We start from the raw sequence: 21395 nt of genomic DNA, 5'->3' as shown, positions 1-21395 counted from the left end.
GAAAGTTATGGAGGGTATTCTTAGAGATGGTGTGTATAAATATCTAGATAAGCAGGGATTGATTAGGAGCACCCAGCATGAGTTTGTGAAGGGGAAGTCATGTTTAACGAACTTCGTTGAGTTTTTTGAAGAAGTGACAAGATAGATGGATGAAGGTAGGGGAGTTGATGTAGTCTATCTGGATATTAGCAAAGCTTTTGATAAGGTTCCACATGAAAGGTTAGTAAGGAAGGTTCAGTCACTAGGGATTAATAGAGAAATAGTAAGATGGGTTCAGACGTGACTGGAGGATAGACAGCAGAGGGTTATGATGGACAACTGTCTGTCAAGATGGAAGCCTGTGACGAGCGGCGTGCCTTAAGGATCGGTGTTAGGTCCCCTGTTGTTCATAATTTATATTAATGATTTGGATGATGTGGTGGTTAACTGGGTAAGTAAATACACAGATGATACGAAAATAGGGGGAGTGGTGAATAGCAAGGTGACTGGCACGTAAAGGTCCTGTACTCTCAATATCTCTTCTTTAAATACTCTCTAAATCTCCTCTACATCTTTACCAGAAAAAAAGATCAGCCCATATAATGTTCTGCAAATCTATTCTCATTTCTTCAAATCTAATCTTCTCCCACTCGAAGACCTTCAATCTCGGACCTGACCTATCCCTTTCCATATTTAAGTTGAAGCTAATGGACCCATGATCACTGGATCCAAAATTTTCACCAACGCACACTTTTCAGGGATTACAGAGGGACTTTGGTTTGTCTGGAAAATTGGGCTTAAAGACGGTAGATTGAATTTAGAGAAGTGTGAGGTGCTTCATTTCAGAAAAAATAAGCAAAATAGGACATATGTAGTAAAGGGGAGCTCATTGGGGAATGCACAAGAACAAAGAGATCTTGGAGTTATGGTGCAGCGTTCCTTGAAGGTGGATTCCCATGTTGACAGGGTGGTTAAGAAGGCCTTTGGTATGCTGGCCTTTATAGAGTATAGGAGCTGGGAAGTGATGTTGCGACTGTTTAAGGTGTTGGTGAGGCCAGGTTTGGAGTATTGTGTTCAGTTCTGGTCTCCAAATTATAGAAAGGATATAGATAAGGTGGAAAGGGTACAGAGAATATTTACAAGGATGTTGCCTGGCTTAAAATACCTGAGTACAGAGAAAAATTGAAGAGGTTAGGACTTTATTCATTGGAACGGTTGAGAAAGGATTTGATAGAGGTGTTGAAAATTATGAAGGAAATAGATAGACTAGATGCAAGTAGGCTCTTCCCCCTGAGAGGTTGAAACAAGAGGACACAAGTTGAGGGTAAGGGGGCAAAATTTTAGGTGAAACATTAGAGGATGCTTCTTCATTCAGAGTGGTGGCTGAATGGAATAATCTCCCGGAGGAAATAGTTGAGGCAGAGTCAATTCTTTCATTTAAGAGAAAGCTGGATATATACATGGATAAGAGGGGGTTGGAGGGTTATGGGTAGAGAATAGGCGGGGGGATCTAGTGGAATTGTTTAAGTGAACCGGTGTGGACTTGAAGGGCCGAGATGGCCTGTTTCAATGCCATAAACTGTTATATGGTTATAAGAAATGACTGCAACCTGTGATCTTGAAGGAGTGAGAAGTTAGATTGAACTGAGAAAGAACTTTTCTGAACTTGTATACACATGTGCGCTTAGAATTAGAAGGGGGTTAAATTAGGTTAAGTAAGTTAATAGTAATAAGTTAAAGTTTGATCCTGTTATCATGTTTAAAGATAATTAAAAACAACTTTTGTTTAAGTAACCATTTATCTTGGTGAATTTCTATTGCTGCTGGGTTTAGGGTCCTCTGAGCTTGTAATTATAGGAAAAGGTTACAGAGAGCTGTGAACTCATTTAGCATCATTATGGGCATCAGTCTTCATTCTGCTAAAGGACATCTACAAGAGGTGGTGTCTCAAGAAAGCAGCATCTATCACCAAGGACCCTCACCACCTAGGTCATTGCCCTTTCTCACTGCTACCATCAGGATGGAGGTACAGGAGCCTGAAGATGAACGCACAATGGTACAAAATCAACTTCTTTCCCTTTGCCATGATCTCTGAGTGGACAATGAACTACAAACACTACCTCACTTTTTATTTTCTTATGAACTAATTTTTAAAAATGTAATTCATAGCAATTGTTACACCTGTAACACACTTTAATGCTGCTGCAAAACAATGAATTTTGTGACAAATGTTCATTACAATAAATTCTGATTCAGAAATAATCTTCAAATGCAAAATTAAACTGATGTTTTTTAGTTTGGTTCAACTTCCTTGTTTTTTTTAGTTTTAAAAACCACATCCATGTAAACATTCAATAAACTAAAAAAATTAAGTACATATGTATATGTGTGTATATATTTAAAAAAAACCCTCATCCCTCCCTCCCTCCCCTCCCATCAACCCTCCTAAAGTATTAAATTAAAAAAAGGCGAATGTGAAAAAGAAATATAAATCTCAATTCAAAAAATAATGGAACTGAGAGTTACCAACAGGACAGGCTTTCAGAGAGTCCTTCAAATTTTCAAACCAACATATTGTAAATATGGGTTCCCTATTTTAAAGAAAAAAATTATATTTATCATGTATATTATGTTATTTTCTCAATTGGAATACAAGAATGTAATTCAGTGTGCCATCTCTCTATCCCTAAGTCTGTATTTGATTTCCAAGTAATGGCTATGCACTTCCTAGAAACAGCTAAAGCTAATCATAAAAAATCAATTTGATACATAATTAATCTTCCTTGTTTAGTTAAACTTCCTTGATTCTTACTATCCAGTCATAGTTCGGAGAAATGGTATCCTTAAACTTTTATTTCTGATGTCTTCCAGAAATCTATACTCGGAGATTCTCTTATTATCTAAATATTGCCACCTACTAACATTAGCCAAAAACTGTGTGATTATTTTGATCAAATTGCTGATGTAATTGAACCACTTTTTTTCTCAATGCCATTCACTGTTGCAAAGCTTCTTGTCTGATATCCAACACAACTTGAGCTGAAATTTCCTTTATATGCAGGAATTTAAAAAAAAATTTCTGTTCTGTCCATTAAATGGTTACTAAGCCAAGTATTCCATCCTTTTCCCTGTCAACAATCTCATTTAAAATATGTAGGTTGCAGAGGTTCTTGTTATTTGACCCTAAACATACTTCCACCTGGATATCTATTACTGTCACCTATTTCCATTTGGGAAGCATGAGTCAACTTTGCTCAAACCAAAGCTATTGAAATCTTTTTCATCCTTTGGCACCTTCCAAAACACTTGTTCCAAGACCAACCTGCCAATCATTCAGCATTGTATTGCCTGTAAGCTTATCATTCAAAATTATGGTGTTTGTGTCCTATTGTGCAATATGTTGAACCTGTTGATTAATACTGGATGACTTTGACTACCTTCCAGTTAAATAATTATTTCAATTAAAAAAAAATCTTGTCTTCCATGGCTTCATTCTTCCCATCTCTTATTTCCTGTCACCCTACCTCTGACATTACAAGTTAAGGTTCAAGTTTACTTATCATCCGATTACATAAGTACAACCCGATGAAACAGTGTTCTCAAGTGTTTGATGCAAAACATGCAAACACACAATCAGATATAAGGCACATCCAGACAAGTAATACACTCGCAGGACAAATATAAAAATAAATAAATATTATTAAATAAATAGTAGCATTTCAGATGGTTAGTGTGAGAAGTTTATTTAGTTGTTACACATTCTCACTGCCTGTGGGAAGAAGCTGTTTCTCAACATGGTGATACTGGCTCTGCTCCTGCATTTCTTTCCCAACAGGAGCAGGTAGAAAGATGCTCTGTGTGGGGTAGAAGGGGCCCTCAATGATTTTCTGCTCCCTCATCAGACAACAATTCCAGTACATCACGTTGAATGGGGGGGGGGGGGGGTAGGAGGAGGGGGGAGACCCCAGTGATCCTCACTCCCGCTCATAGTCCTGTGGATTGACTTCTGATCCACTTCTCTGCAGCAATTATACCACACTGTCATGCAGCCAGCCAGGTTGACATGACGGTGGCCCATAGCCTTGCCCACTTCATTCTTCTCAGGAAGTGTAGTTGCGCCTCCTTGACAAGTGAGGAGATGTGTCCAGGATAGGTCACGAGTTAAGGGGACTCTCAAGGAATTTGGTGCGCTCTATTCCACTACTGAATTATTGTGTAGTGGAGGATGGATGTTCCTGGTCCTCCCGAATCCACAATCATTTCCTTCCTTTTATCCACATTGATTATTTTCACAATACAACGAGATTTTCCACACTTCAATTTTTGTTATGTGCTCATTCTTGGTTCACCTTTTAGTAACTGCATCTTTTGTTTCAAAAGCTCAAGTTATAGGTTTCCCTCCTTAAATATCTCCTATTATCTTTCTCTTAAAATGCTGCTTAAAACTTATCTCTGGCATATCTTTTGGTCATCTTTCCTAATATAACCTCATGTGGATTAGTGACAAACTTTGTTAGATACTAGCATGTTTCTGTCAAATGTATTATATTTTAAATAACCAACCACTTCCCCATCATCCTGGTCATAACCACTTCTCACTGCTATCTTTAGGCAGAAGGTTTAAAAAAAATGTCTGAAGACCAGCACCTTGAGGCTCAAGAACAGTTCCTTTCAACAGCTATCAGGATCTTGAATCTCCCTTTCTTCACTAATCAGGAACTGCTCTGACACCATGAGCTGTCAGCAGTATTGCTAAGTTACTTTTTTTTGCATGATTAACTGAATTTTTTATTTGTTTGTTTTGTTTGTCACATTATCATCATTTTAGGTTGTAACTTACATATTCCGGTGAATTAGAAATGTGTATGATAAAATGATCCAGCGTTTTTTGTTATTACCTTCACTTTGTTAATTTTGTAACACTTGATTTGGAAATTAGCACTTTTTAAAAATGAAATGGATGTTGTCATAGTCAGTCCTGGGATAAAACTAACGTTGTAAAACTTGCTATAACAGTCCCTTTCAAATCTTCTTTCAGAATATGTAGTGTTAATTTGTGAATGTTTGTTGATATTTGTCATATTTTAGGCTGTTGATGAGGAACTTGAAGCAGAATATAGCATCCTGCAATCACTCACAAGTCATCCCAATGTGGTTAGATTCTATGGAATGTTCTACAAAACAGATTTAAAATGTGGTGGACATCTCTGGTTGGTTCTTGAGGTAAGGAACCTGTGGTTTTATAATTACTTTTATACTTATCTTCCAGAAGAAAGTACCAAAAGATATAAAGCTAAATATTGGTGATATTGGACAAATTAGAAAAATTAGTGAAGTAGAAATGTTATGCCTCTAAATAAAATATTTGTTACCTTATTACTAACAGATTTAAAAATATAGAAATACTTTGGATGTGTTTTGGTTTAGCTGATGATGGGTATTCTTTAAAATATTTTGCAGAATGTAATGCATAAAGTTGTACAAAGTTGAAGTCTGTTTCACCCCTTCAAAATCTGTTCTGCCATTCTGTGGGGCCGTGACTGATTTGTGAGCAAACTCTGTGAAACTTGGTTTTGTTCATCTTTCAATATCATTCTGGTAATTTTAAGATGCACTTCTCTAAGGCTAATGTCTTTCATGAGGTAGGGTGTCCAGAATCTATTCAAAGCTCTAGGTATGGCCCAACTTTGAGGTCCTTGTATTTTAAATTTTCACTCTAAAGATCATCATTTCAGTAGTATTTGATTATTTTTCTTAACCTATCTGATATCTTAACTATCAATGTACAAGGATTCTTGCATCAATTTAAAATCATGAGTTTGTTGTGTTGAAGTTCATCTCTTTACTGTACATTTATCATTCTGAGAAAATCATAAAGATCACTGATCTGCTCAAGCAAAAAAACTTGCTAGTTTTTAAAATGGAGCACATTGCAGTGATATTCTTAATTTGTATTTGGCTTTGTAGCATCCATAAATCTCTTTGCAAAATATAAAATTATGGTTAATATAATCATGAGTTTTATTAGAAAATATATTACTTCTATCGACATTTGATAATGTTGATAATTTTACGAAGGTTATATTCAACATTTGAAAGTTTGGGAATAATTGTGGGCCAAGTAACTGGAAATTATGAATCAGAATACCAGATGAAGATGGAGAATTTAGTTGGGGTGGTGACGGAAAAACAATCTTGCTCTCAATGTTGTTGATTTCAGAAGGAGATCACCTTGATAAGGTGGAGGTAGAGAGGGTTAGCATTATAGAGTTCCTGGGAGTCCATACAGGAAGACCTCTTCTGTAGTTAGCTCATCGAGGCTGCTGTGAAGAAGGTATACCAATGCCTTTACTTTCCAAGAAGTCTGAGAAGATTTGACATGTCATTGAATACTCTATCAAACTTCTATAGATACACTGTGGAAAGTTGACTGGTTGCATCACAGGCTGGTTTGGTAATTCAAGTGGTCAGGGATGTAGAATGGTATAGAATGTAGCAAATATAGCTTCATCCATCATGTGCTCTGACCTCTCATCCATTGGAGACATTCGTGTGAGGCACTATCTCAAGTATGTTGCTAACATCATAAAGGAACCCCATGACCCTGCTACTCTCAGGCAGAAGGTAGAGAAGTCTGAAAATGAGCTCCTCTAGTTTCAAGAATAATTTTCCGACTGCTATTGGCTCATAAACCTTCCATTGTTACATTAATTATGAACGACTCTGACATCACAAAGGACTGACTGCACTGATGTAATGCCTTTTTTTCTCACTCAGTCATAACTCTGAAAATTTATTAATTAGTGTATTGTCTCCTTTTACTTTAAGGTATATTGTAGATTTTTACAAATTATCTGTTTGGCTGCAGCTAGTAAGAATTTTGGTGCATATGTACTTTATATAATGTACATGATAATAACTTGTCATTATCTTTGATGCAATTGATTTAAACTTCAACTGTGTTTGCTACATTTTCGATGTTAACACAGGTGGAACCTTGTGCAGAAAATGGATTATTTTTTCTGACAGTTTGCTGGAAGCATAATATGAGAGGAGACTTGAACATGAATTTGAACACTTCATCCATTTTTGAAGTTTTTAAAATGTCCAACATTATCATTGACTAGAGGAATGGTTTGATATATTCTGTATTCTCAGGTTTAATGATCAAATGCCTTTTTATTCATAATTTGTAGATGAGCTCTGAGTGGTCCCCGCTCAGCCTTCTCTGCTCCTGGGAAAACAAACCCAGCCTTTCCAACAGAGAAATAAAAGTTGCAGATGCTGGAATCTTGACCAAAGATTTGCTAGAGCAGGGGTGTCAAATTCAAATTCACGGAGGGCCAAAATTAAAAACTTAGTCCAAGTCGAGGGCCGAACTAAATATTTATTGAAAATTTTCAACAACATCTGCATGTTTTCTCTTCTTTCAACTTATGTAATGTTAAACTTTTTCTTATTAAAATAAATGTTTAATAATAGTTTTGGATAAACTCTTTCCAGAAGCATTAACAAATGAGAAATAAAATATTCAATAAATAATATTTCTCTATAGAGGATTTGTCAAATGTTGCTAGTGTGCTGTCGAATAGTAAAATCTGAGGGCTATTGAGAATGTGGGAGAATAACATGATTCCTGAAACAATCAAATGGGTGACTGATTGTGGGCATGAACTCTAGCAGGGTTATTTGCCATGCCCTTTTTCCATTGGTACAGATATCCTTTGATTTACACACTTTTCAAGTTTTATGCCTAATGAGCTTGTATCCAGGTGCAGGACCATTTTTAACCAGGAATATATTTATCACTGTGACATGAAACTATTGGAAGATCGTTTTATCCTGAGATTAAAATTCATAATACTTACTCAGACCTGTGTGCGGGAGGGCGGGGTTTGCGGGCGATCGGGTTGGGCAACGACAGTGCGGGGGCATCGGCTCTCGCTGCAGGGCGGCATCTCGGCGGATCAGCGGCCCCGTCACCGTGAGTCGCGGGTTGGCCTGTGGCAGGGAGGGGGAGTGGGCAACGGTCCTGGCGAGGTCAGGCCCGAGGCCTCCGGTTCCGGGCGCTGAAAAGCGGCCTTGGCTTCCCCTGACACCGGCCAGGCCCCAAAACCAGAGTCCACGGTGAGACCCTGCAACGTAAACAGAGGAGGTGGGGGCGATTAGCGGGCTGACGCCAATGCATTCTGGGATTTATAGTATTAGCTGTGCATGCACTATACTGGCGCGCCGGCCAGCGGGCCACCTCTAATACATTTTTGAAATGATCTTGCGGGCCAAATATAATTATATCGCGGGCCAAAAGAGTTTGACATGTGTGTGCTAGAGGAACTCAGAAGGTCAGGCAGCTTCTGTGGGTGGAAATGATCAGTCATTGTTTTGTGTCTTGACCCTTCACTCAGACTAGATGGAAGGGGGTGATATATTTAAAGGTGAAAAGATTAGGCTGGGGCCCAGAGGTAAAAGGGCAGAAGGTAGAAAGGTGAAGTGACAGGTTGGGCGAGAGACAATTCACAAGGAATGGGGGAGGGAAAGAAATTAGAGGAAAAAAATGACCAGTTAAGAAGAGGTTGAAACAGTGGAATCAGGTGGGGTGGGGGGTAGTACCGTAAATTTTAGAAATAATTATTCATCCCATGAGGTTCAAGGCTGTCCAGGAGTAATTTTTTTTTTGTCAACTTTACATTTTGCCTCACCCTGATAATGAACGAGTCCAAGAACACATGTGTCATTGCGGCAATGGTTAGGGGAGTTAAAATAGTTGTCAACAAGAAGCTTAAGTTTTCAACCCATGGAGTATTGGGTTAGACCAGAGTACATTGAATGCAGTAGATTGGATGATGTGCTTGCAAAGTTCTGCCTCACTCGTAAGGTGTTTTTGTGGTGCTGGATGGTAATGGTCCTATAGCCAACCATTTTAACATCCAGTACCATCATTATCCAATTTCTCCTTGTAAATTAAATGCTCACCTCTTTCAATCCATACCAATTTTCATCCTGAAATTTTTTTTTGATTCACTCAACTTGCTTACATCTTCCTACATATGGCAGGGGAAATAATTTTGCTTAAATAAACCTCATCTTCAAAAACTTAAAAGGAATAGCGGTTTGGCGTTTCCCAGTTTTAGATTATATTATTGGGCAGTCATTATTTTGTTACATTTTGATAATTTGTTTGCCTGCCCTTCATGGGTAGAAATGGAATTACATTTTACAAAGAATAATCCTTTGTTGGCAATTTTAGGGTCCTTTTTAATCTTCCTTTTTATATGTTAACTGATAATCTGATATTCAAACATAGTTTGAGAATATGGGCTCAATTTAGAATGTCTTTTGAATTTCAGAATTTTTCTTTTGCTAGCCCTATTGTATCTAATCATCGTTTTCAACCTTCTTTGCAAGATACTGTCTTTAATGACTGGCACAGAGTGGGTATTAAATGTTTTAAAGACCTTTTTATTTGTGACAATTTTGCTTCCTTTGAACAAGTGGGGGTAAAATTTAACTTACCAAGCACTCATTTTTTTTTAGATATTTACAAGTTAGACATTTTGTTCAATCTTAGATCCCTGACTTTCCACAAATTCTCAAAACAAATAATTTACGTTTTGGTTTACAGCTTTTTCATTAATAGTTGGTAGGGAGCTTGTGTGGAAGGACCAGCAGATGGGGAAAAATTGCAGCCAGTGGGATGAGTGGCAATGCTTCAGGGATACAAAGTAACAAATAAAGGGTAAAGGTTTTGTATTTAAATGCACGCAGCAGAGGAAATAAAGTGGATGACTTTGTAGTATAGCTAGACATTGACAGGTATGATGATGTGGCCATAGCAGTCATAGCTAAAGGATGGATATCATTAGGAGCTGAATGTCCAAGGGTATATAGCGTATCAAAAGGATGGGCATGTAAGCAAAGGGTGACGTGGCTCTGTTAGTAAGGAGCATTAAATATTAGAAAGAGGTGGCACAGGATCAGAAGATGTAGAATTATTGTTGGTTGAGAAATGAAAAGGTAAAAGGATACTCTTGGCAGTTGTATACAGATCTCCAAATAGTAGCTGAAAAGTGGACAACAAATTGTAACATTAAATAGAAAAGGTGTGTCAGAAGAGCAATGTTATGGGGGATTTTAACATGCAAGTAGATTGGGAATTGGAGCTCTCGAGAATTTGTAGAAAGTGTACGAGATGGGGTTTTTAAGAGCATTTTGGGGATTGGATGTACTGGATTGGTTCTTATGTACCAGAAGTGATGAGAGAGCTTAGTGTAAAGGGATCAATGGGGGTGGAGGAAGGATGGGGGCTGTGATCACAGTATGAGAGATTAACAAGGAGAAAGTGAAGTGTTGATATTTCACTGGAGTAAAGGGAATTACAGCGGCAAGAGAGAAGAACTAGCCAAAGTAGAATGGAAAGGGGGCACGAGAAGGGAACACGGCAGAGCAGCAAGAAATGAGGAAGGGGCAGAATAAATACATTATCAGAAAAAAAGGAAATATTCAAAGGGAAAAAAAATTGCAACTGGAGAAGTCAAAGCCAACTCAAAAGCAAAAGAGAGGGCAAACAAGCAAATATTACTGGGGATAGAGCATTGAGAAGTTTTAAAAATTTCCAGAAGGTAACTAAAAATACTCATGAGGAGGGTAAAGATGAAGTATGAATGTTGTCTCACAAATAATATCAAAGAGGGTACAAAAATCAGGTTACGATTCAGGATATTCAACAGTCAATTTGCAAACAAATTCCCAAAACCAGTACGATTAAAAAAAAATTATTTTGGGGTTTTTTGATAATATTGACTGAGGAATAGAAAAGACAAATCTATGCCTTTAAAAAAAATAGCAATAGAATCTTCAACACACAGCTAAAGGTGGACAATGGGCCCCAGTTTATTATCCAAAATATGGCATCTCTAAAAATGCAGCTTTCCCTCGGTACTACATTTAAGTGTCAGAAGCCCAGAAATGGGATGGAACAAAATTAATAACCTTCATACACATTATGGAAGAAATTGATGGTTGGGGGGGAAAATAAGGAAGTCAAGATTCAAGAGAATGGAAGAAGGTATCATCAGAATATATGCAACTGAGATGTAAAAATAGTGAGAATGAAGTGGAGAACACAGTGCAATACACAGTGCAGAAGCTCAGCAGGTCATGCAGCATCCATAGAAAGCAACAGGCAGTTGACACTTTGGACCTTAGCCCTTCTTCGCGTATGCCAAAAATCTGGCAGATGCTAGAATAAGGCATGTGGGGTGGGGTGGGGGGAGGAGCAGAAGCCAGAGGGTGATGGAGGAGGAGGAGAAAGAAACTGAGAAATGATGGGGGAGGGGAGTGATAAGAGAAAGATAGCTCTCTGATAGAAACGAGGGAAGAGGGTGGGGAGCTAAAGGATGTCCGAAGGATGAAGGAAAGATTGGTGGGGTGGGTGGGGGGGGGAGGTTATAGATGCCATCTGGTTGAAACCAAGGCATTTGTGAAAGTCAGTTGGCTTTTGGTGGGCATAGAAGATCTGGCTGCTCCTCATACACAAAACTGGTACAAATTTGGTACATTAACAATCTCGCCAATAACCATCTGGTGAGATTTGCCTGAAAAATGCCACACTATGTTAAAAATTCAATAATCAGGTGAAGGGAATGGTGCAGAACTTGAGAATTACTGCATTTCTATAACTCAGTGTAAGTGGTCAGTCTTACTTTTCTCACTGTCCACAGATGTGATTTAATTATTGCCAAATGCTTCAACATCTCCAATTTTATTGTGCCAAGCTTTCAAAACCAGCAGACTATAATTAAGTAATTTCAATAGGTTTCCATTCTTCCCATAACACTAAGAAATTCTCTGTGACATGACCACTCCGTATTATTCTTCCTTGCTTTTTCTCGGAAATTTTCAAAGGAGTTAACCGCACTGTACAACACCTTAGTTTATACATTTGTTCTTGCAATTAACTTGTCAAGTCCCCTGTGAATTTTATACATATCAATGAAATCATCTCATTATTATGGATACTAATGAATACGTCCAATCTGCTCAGCCTCAATGTTTCACTCCTTTATTCCAGGAATGAACCTAGTGAACTTTCTTCAAACTGCCATCTTAAATTTAAAACTAAAACATATGTCCATGTATAGTCTCATGTAGCAAACTTCCCCACTTGTACTTGCCTTCCTAATTATTTCCTGTATGTGCAAACTAACATTTAGAAGAGCAGCAAAATCTTGCTACAAGTTTTTGTAGTTTCTTTCCATTTAAACAGTGGATAACCACATGTCCCTGTATCATACATTCCCTCCCCCATTTGTGTAAACTCTTAATCCATGGCCCTTTGAAGACTCATAGGATCCACAGAACATGTTTTCCCACCTACCATTGAATCATCTGCAAATGCATTGTGAGAATACAAATTATGAATGGCTGAAACCTCAGCACTGATTCTTGTAGCACCACACTGGTCACAGCAAGCCAATCTAAAAATAGTTCATTCTATCCAGACTCCATTTTCTTCCAGTTCATCATACATTAATTCTTTATGCGATATTTTACAGGAAGCTTTTAAAAAATATAAATATGCTGCATCTTTTCAATTTTGCTTGATGCTTCCTCCAAAGCACTCTAATAAATTGGTCATAATAAAATCTGTATAATTCTGCTTCATTAAAAAATATTTCTGTGTGCCTTGACACTCATTTCTACCTGAGCTAGTTGCCTATTAATTCTTTCCTTTCTCCTCCATCACATTTTCCAATCTCCAAATCTAAGAAGTTAGGGAAATCATAAATATTGTATTCATCTTTGCAGGCATTTCTGGAATGTTCATAAGGCCATTGAGGCAGAAATAGACTATTCAACCCATTGAGTCTGCCATGCCATTTAATCAAGAACTGATCCATTTTCCACTAAGTTCCACTGCCCAGCCTTCTCCCCATAACTTTTGATGTTCTGGCTAATCAAGAACCTATCAGTCTCTGCCTTAAATACACCCAATGACCTGGCCTCCACAACTACCCGTGGCAACAAATTCCACTGATTTACTACCCACTGGCTGAAGAAATTCCTGTGCATCTCTGTTCTAAGTGGATATCCTTCAATACTGAAGTTGAGCCCTCTTGTCCTTGAGTTTCTCAACCTTTTTATATCTACTCTGTTCTTGTCTTTTAACATTTGAAATGTTTCAATGAGATCTCCCCCCCTCCCCCACCATTCTCCTAAATTCCAATGAATTCTTTCTTTCATGGAATTTCATTCTTGTGAGCCTCCTTTGAACTCTCTCCAACATCAGCACATCCTTTCATAAATTGAGCCCAAAACTGTTCTCAACACTCCAAGTGAGGTCTCACCAGTGCCTTATAAATGCTCAACATCATATCACTGCTCTTGTATTTGATTCCTCTTGAAATAAATGACAGTATTGCAATAGCTACCTTCACCATCGACTCATCATGCAAGTTTACTTTCAGGCTACTCTGCATGAAGACTCTCAGATCCCTTTGCACATGGGTATTTTCAATTTTCTCCCTATTTAAAATATAGTCTGTTCATTTATTGTTTCTACCAAAGTGCATGACCATACACTTTCTGACATTGTATTTGATTTTCCACTTTTCTGCCCATTCTCCTGCTCTTTCTAAGTTTTTCTGCAGCCTCCATGTTTCCTCAACACTACCTGCTCCTCCACCTACTTTCATATCATCTGCAAATTTGGGGACAAAACCATTAATTCCATAATGTAGATGACACTTTCCAAGTTCTAATATTTCTCAGTTTCAAAACATGCCATATTCTAAGAAACATGAGCAACAATATTCCGAATTACTATCTTATTAATCCAATAAATCAAACTTTGTAGTTGCAGCTTTAAGTAGCTTTAATTCATTGATAAAACATATAAACATTTTGTATAACTTTGCATTGAGATTTTCATAACAATGAATAAACAAAGCAAACTGTATAATAACATTGGTATTTCACTTTAAACAGATATAAGACAAAATTAAGATGATTAAGTCGAATTAAGATGAAATTAAAGTATCATGATCTTGCATCTCCTCCATAATTCTTTAAAGAATGAGATGCAAACTCTCCATATGCCCAGATGAATGACATATGACATCATAGTAATGATGGTAACACTACAAACAACAATTTCTTAAATGGATAGGCACAAAATTTAAAAAAAACAAAAACACATGGTTTTAACCTAATTGTAATCCAGATCATTAATATCCAACATAAAAAGAAATGGTCCCAATGCCGACCCTTTTGGAACATCAGTAGCAATTGGCATCCAACCAGAAGAGGATCCCTGTATTCCAACTCTCTTGCTTCCTGTCAATCAGTCAATGTTCTACCCACACTAGGTTGTTTCCTGTTATACTTAATTGGCCTCATATGCAGAACCTAGTCAAAGGCCGTCTGAAAATCCAAATACATAACATCCACTGCATCTCCTTTATCTAGCCTCTTGATCATTTCTTCAAAGAATTCCAATAGGTTTGTCAAACAACATTTTCTCTTAAGATCTTGCTGGCTTTGATTTATTTTGCCTTGTGTTTTCCAGTACTCTGTAATGTCATCCTTGACAATCGACTCCAACATCTTCCCAACCACTGAAGTCAGGCTAACCAGTCTATAATTTCCTTTCTGCTGCCTCCCTCCCTTCTTGCAAGTTTATAATTCTCCCGAACCTTGCCAGAATCTATTGATTCCTGAAATATCAATACCAATGCTTCCACAATATCTACCATGACTTCTTTCAGAACTCAAAGGTGTAATCTATCTGATCTGGGAGATTTACTCACCCTTAGATCATTCAGCTTTTTGAACACCTTCTCCCTTGAAATAGTATCTGTCCTCACTTCCCTTCCCTGATATCTGTTGACATCTGACATACTGCTAATGTCTTTCACAGTGAAGACTGATGCAAAGTACTCATTTAATTCCTCTGCCATCTCCTCATCTCCCATTATTATTTCTCCAGTGTCATTTTCTAATGGTCTCACCTCAGTTTTACTCTTTATATACAAAACTTCAAAAGTAATTATAAAGAATCTTGGGATATTCTCCAAAGGGAACCAGAAGATTTTGCATTAATGAAAGCCATTTCTCTTCCAGAGAATTAGAAAATGAAAATGTTTGAAAATGAATTCTTGATTTCTGACTTTTCTTTTACAGCTGTGCAATGGAGGTTCTGTCACTGAGCTTGTCACTAATCTTCTCAAGCATGGCCAATGCATGGATGAATCACTAATCTCATACATTCTGAATGGGGCACTTTTGGTAAGAACTAAGTGACAGGGAGACTATCTGTTCTTGTTTATATTCTTAAAAGCATAATATTTGTGATAATGCTTGTGACTAGAGCATATTGCTTGTGCAATACGTTCATAAGCATTTCATTAATGCTAATACAGATTGGCTTAAAGTTACTTAAGAAAGGATAATTGTTTTGTATACATTCATTTCTGTTTGTATTTTCTGCAGGGCCTTCAGCATTTGCACAATAACAGGATTATTCATCGTGATGTCAAGGGCAACAACATACTCTTGACAATAGAAGGAGGAATCAAGCTGGTTGACTTTGGTAATTTCTATTTCCCATTTATTTTCTCTGAAGTTTGCAGTTTAGCCAACGGCTGCAATTTATTGCTCCCTTAGACAGCACGAGCTTTGGTGTGACACCACAGGCAAACAGCATTTTGCTTTTTGTGTCAAAGAATTGAATTTAACAGATGGACTACCCAAGGTACTGTTAGCAGTAGCCTGTCAGCTCAAGGATTTTGGAGAAAACGATTCTTAAAATGATGAATAAATCAAGCCTTACACAATTCTGTTAAGTTTTTTATTTACTTTGTCCTGAGAATTTTTTCTTGTACAATTAGATTGAACAATTTCATGTTGACTTTTGTTATTTCACAGTGTTATACTTGATTTTTTTTGCTTCTCAAAGGGAATGCTGGTTCTCTGTTAAATGACTAAATAGCCTAAAGCAATACTGGTCCCTCAGCACAGAAAATAAAATAGACTTGGCACCAAATATAACTGTTCCACTTAATTACAATTTCCTGAAGGCAAATTATTAAGAGTGGAAAAATATAGATCAAAAATGCCTTGGAGAATTGGCAGTAACTGCTTTGACTAATTTAAGGTAATAGACACAAAAAGCTATTCACCTCCACATGTCCTGTTGTGAGTCTCAGATTTCTCCATGACAACCATTATCATTGCAGCTCTATGTTCAGCTTGTGTGGTATGCTAGTCTGTGCCACTCTCTTTTGTTTATCCTGGTAACAGTCTGCTAACATGAGATTTTTCTACAAATCCTCAAATAAAAGGAAAGGTTTAAATATGTGCCAATTGTGGTAATGCAACCAACAACTTCAACCACACTACTATTGATTTGCTACATTTTTCTCATTTTTCTGCAAAATATTTATGTTTCATTTTTGTTTAATAGGTGTTTCAGCTAAGCTTACAAATGCAAGATTACGTCGAAACACTTCTGTTGGTACACCCTATTGGATGGCACCGGAGGTGGGTTGGATTTCAACTTTTATAATGTTTAGTTACATTTGGCCATTTCTGAATTTTGTGGGATTTGTTTGGGATATCTTATCAGCTGTTAAGTACCTGCATTGTCAGTTCAGTGTTGCTCCATGCTGTGGGCATATGGGGAATTAATTGGTGAATGTGTGAACAACATGACAGCAGTAAAACAGATGAAGATGCTCTTTCCTTACTTGTCTGAAAAAAATGTAGAAAGAAAATCTTAATTGAATTTGTGCTGTTACATTAACTGTGAAACATGTTACTTTTGATTTGACTCATTTGCAAACTTACTTTTCTTTTCAAAAAAACAATGCCAAGAAAATATACGAAGCAAGACTCTTGTGATGGCTTGGCTGATACTGTGTGGAGCCAGAGACCAGGATCATTCAGTTTTTATCTTAGCATGAAACTGAAATTGTTTTGTCTGGAGGAAGATGGGTTGTGGAGGAGTATTATCCATTATTTCTGTGTGAAGGAGAAAATATATAAAAAATTGTGTTAATGGCTTTCAGTTATGATAGCCAAACTTTAATTTACCATTGCAAAACTGGATTAAAATGCACCAAGGGAACTGTTTAATTACCTGGATTTTTTGTTTAAAGTCTTCAGTGATGATGGCCATAAGTCTACCAGATTGACATAAAAATCCATCAGGTTCATTGATGTCCTTCAGGAGAGGAAATCTGCTATTATTATTTGGTCTAGCCAATTTGTTATTGTAGTCCCATTATTGGCCTGTAAATATTCTCAGAAAAGATATGGAAAACTACCTTGGTAGCAGTGCCTGAATGGTTAAGATTTTGGAAAATGAATTTTTAAAGATATGATTATTTTCTACACTGTTTCATTTGAATGGGTATATAAAGGAAGTCTTGTATTTAAGTAAATCAATAATATTGAAGATTCTGGAAATTTGAAATAAAAGCAAAATTCTGGGAAAACATGAAGGTTAAGAAGGTTAACCTCCCATTCAATGCCAACATTATCTCATCCTATTTCCGATGTTCCCTTTCTTTCATCCATTGCCGTTCCCCCACCTCTGTCATCAGGCTAACTTGTTTTCTTTTTCCAGTTATGCTGAATTTTCTTTGACCTGAAACTATAACTATTTCTCCTTTCACAGATGGAACTGAACCTGTTGAATTTTCTGGTTTAATTTGTTTACCTTTTTTACTTATATTTATTTATATGATGCCCTCTTCTGTGTATTTACTGTTGTAATGTGGCACATTATTTTCATCTTGAAATGATCCAGGATAGATGCTGTCACTTATTCAGTAGTTATCTTATTTCTGTCAGATGATTCTAGGTTTAAGCTTCTTTCCAGCAACTTGGGCATAGACTATAGCTTGACCCTCTTGTGCAATTTGAGGTAATATTACTCTGTTGGAGGTGATGTTTTTTGGTTGAGATGTTAAATCATGGACTATTTGCTCTTTGAACAAAAATAAGATTCTATGGAACTATCTCAAGGATGAGGGGAAATATTCCATTTGTTCTGACCAATGTTTAACTCCCAATAAACTTTCTAAAATGGATTATTTCATTGACCATACTGTTTCTCTGAGAACTTTCTGTGACAAACTGGAAACTATTACTTTGTTAAAACTGTGAACATACAATCAATCCTTTGACTGTAAACCATTGTGAAAAGTTTTAAGATTCCTTTATTGTCAAGTACAGTACAACTGATTATCCAAAGTGGTCAGGACCTGGCCTATGTCAGATAAACGTTCTTTTAAAGAACTGGTCATTTTTTTAAAAACAGCCCAGCAATGTTTAAACAACAGAAAACAACAAGGGAAAGCTTTTGAAGCATTAAAATAATGTTTAATTCTTATAAAAAGAATGTTGGCAGCAATGCTGCTGCTGATCACTGAGACCTCCCAACCACTGCCACTGACCCCTGGGGAGACTTCCCGGGTCGGTGGAATACTCATTGGCGAGTTGGCTGTCTGTTGGTCACTGGAGCTCCATCCCGATGCCTGATCCCTGACTCCAAACCCTCCTCTAAGCCTACTGCACATGCACACTGAGGAGTCTGGTGTGTGGTAGTAGGCTGAGGGGAGAGTTTGGTATCGGGAACTCCGGTGTGCTGGGGAGGGAAGGGGAGCGAATGCCACTGAGCATGAGGTCCTGCTCCTGCCCGGGAGGTCGCTTTCCTTGATGACGCTAGGATAAGGGATTCTTTTGACCACTTGCAGCTGGGAGAGAGAGGCACACAGTTTGAGAGGGAGAGTTGAAGAGATAAGTCAGTTGGAGAAGGTAAAGAAAAAATGGAAAGAGAGAGAGGAGGGTGCTGCCATCTTGGACACAAACACTGAGATTTCAGGATTTTAAAATAAAACACTGTTGCTCCTTTAACAGTGTTTAAAGCCTGTACAGAGCCATCAGCATTAGATCCAGGTAGTTGATCATGCAGATTAATCATGCAACTCTTCATTGTATCTGTATTCCTAAAATTTTTTTGGACATTGATTGTTCTGCTATTAAAGGTCATTCTTTCAGATTCCAAAGACTGAAATTTTGTAATTTCCTGTCTAAATATCTCTCTCTTTCTCTATTTTCTTCTAAGATTTTCCTTTATTGCTATCTTTCTAATGATCTTTTGTTCATCTACACCAATTTCTTAAATAACTGATTGCAAATGATTAGAAACTGATTTGCACCCTATTATGAGATATCTTCAGATTGGATCTGCTATGCAAGTACAAATAGTTGTGGGTACTTTTGCTCTTAGGTGAATATATGTGATAAAGAGAAAGAAACTAAGAATGAAAGCTTGAGATGCCATAGAATCTTCTTCCCTGGCAGTAAATGGAGTGCTCTACATGGTGGCAATGTATTGAATGATGTATTTTTTGTAATTGTTTGCCTTTGTTTTCAGATTGTTTGTGCAAGGTCAAGACCTGAATTAAAGTTTAACTCCTATTAGAATTCACTTTAAATTATGGCTGATTATTCAGAATTTTTTTGTGGACTTGCAAACCACTGAAATTTTAGTCATAAATTTTGATGATAAAATTTAAATTATTTATTTGTCAAGGAAGGAAGGAAAATGAAGCCAGGTATTTCTTAACTGTCATGGCTACAATGTAAATCTATTCCACTTAATAATGAATCTTTGCACATTATAAATATTTTGGAAATTAACATGAATCTGGAAAAAATCCTTGGTGAAAGATTAATTATCAATGTTTTGATTTGATGATAGTATCTTTCCAGCTTGCAATTTCACGTCCACTGCAAGTTCTGACTGTATCAGCTGGTCATTTAAATCAGCTTGTAACTGATCCATGAATCAGTTCATGTCTTCACTGATTTTTGAACCATTTTGTTTGTTAACTTGTTTTTGAATTTTAATTTATATTAATGATTTTGAAAGAATTGAGTGTGGAGGTGTGTGGGAATGTACTTAATTTGGTACAGATTTAACTTTTAGCAAAAATACACCAAGAAGATTGAAGAACCACTAATTTCACTGTGCAAGCTATCTAATAAGATGGAAATGAAGAAGTGAAAAATGAATGATAGTTGAGGTATGATACTCATTTCAGTTTTAGTGTATAAAATAATACCAAGGAAGAGCTGTTGAATCTCAAAGTCATAACTCAATCCAAGATTACACTATTTATGGAATTCTCTCCGAGTTGGAATATATTCTCAAAAAACCCGTCAATCCATAATCAGTTTCTATGCAATTATTTGAGTTGGTTCTGCTCCAAAAAAAGTATAAACATGCTGATCTACTTTTGTTGACTTGAAAACCGAAAGGGAACCAACTAAAATACTTTTATAAAAGAGAAACAAATTAATTTGACCCCCTCTTTCTGCTCACCTTCTCTTCACGTAGCTGCTGGGTACTGAAAATTCCCAACTACAATATATCTTGGGTAGCAGGAGCCTTTACCATAATCAGGCAAATCAGACCCTCTTCCACTAACTCTTTAACTCTGCCAAGGCCAGTGTCTTTCTGCTGAGAAGTACAAATAGGTTATGATCCTAAAGGTACTGTTGCTATCCCTACCTGCAAATTTTGACCATCTGATTGGACTCTGGTATTGTCCTTTCTTTCTCTTTATATGTTGATCACTTTTTCCTTGCATACCATCTCAGCAAAAAATAAAGCTTGCTTGTAATTATTTCCTCAGCTACTTATGTAAAAAAGTGTTTTGTTTGATTGCTGAAGTGCTATATCACTTGGCTATTTAAACTGGAAGCTTGTATGTGTTATTTTAAGCAAATAAATTGGGCAATTTATTGCTTTCTCTTTAAATAAGATGAATGATGGCATATACAGTTATTAAATAATGAACTCTATTATATCTTCCAAAATGCTGCTGTGTACTTATTGATTTTGTATACTAGAATTAACCACTAACATTTTGAAAAGGCTTCATATTGATAAGAACTAGAGGTTTTTCATTTGACTATAATAATTTTACGTATCATTGAGGGAAAGCTATAATTCTGTTTATCTTCTATCAACAAAAGACTGGGGAATGAACTTTGTAAAATTGAATGTAAAAGAAAAATATAATTGAGGAAAATATTTATAGATTTGATTCCCAGTAAAAAAATATTAAACCAAAGTTGCTTTACATGAAAGTGAGCAAAAACATCAGGTACTTTAAAACCATACTGAAGGAAAAAATAATATTAGTAAAAATCATCAATGAATATATAGCAGTTGCAGTTTAAAGTATTTTGAAGTGCAATTTTATAATAAAAAATATTATAGCTTATGGCTGTAATTGTCTGTGAGGGCTTGTGTGTTTGACAAATAATGAATGCTAATCATTTATTATAATTTGAAAATATATTTGACAGCATAATTAATGTTGTGCTTTGGATAAATGACA

General features: G+C 36.7%; 1 protein-coding gene across 32 annotated transcripts in view; it reads left to right on the top strand.

Moving 5' to 3' along the window:
- Window positions 1–21395, top strand: part of LOC138762153 (myosin-IIIb-like) — a 550501-nt gene that overhangs the window by 40379 nt on the left and 488727 nt on the right. For 26 of the 32 annotated variants that reach the window (XR_011356778.1, XR_011356777.1, XR_011356779.1 and 23 more), the window contains exons 3-6: window positions 5068–5202; window positions 15160–15264; window positions 15469–15568; window positions 16442–16518. Coding sequence is in view for 26 of the 32 variants with exons in the window: in XM_069935652.1 (XP_069791753.1) it covers window positions 5068–5202; window positions 15160–15264; window positions 15469–15568; window positions 16442–16518 (417 nt within the window). In the remaining 6 variants the exon portion in view is untranslated. Of the gene's footprint in view, window positions 1–5067; window positions 5203–6594; window positions 6733–6769; window positions 6808–15159; window positions 15265–15468; window positions 15569–16267; window positions 16347–16441; window positions 16519–19966; window positions 20073–21395 lie in introns of those variants that run through there. The other 6 variants (XM_069935664.1, XM_069935661.1, XM_069935660.1 and 3 more) reach the window with 5 other exon arrangements.

Source organism: Narcine bancroftii, chromosome 4 (assembly GCF_036971445.1).
Source record: "Narcine bancroftii isolate sNarBan1 chromosome 4, sNarBan1.hap1, whole genome shotgun sequence".
NCBI lineage: Eukaryota > Metazoa > Chordata > Chondrichthyes > Torpediniformes > Narcinidae > Narcine > Narcine bancroftii.
Note: the sequence above shows the minus strand (reverse complement) of the source record. Positions and strands in the feature narration are given on the sequence as shown.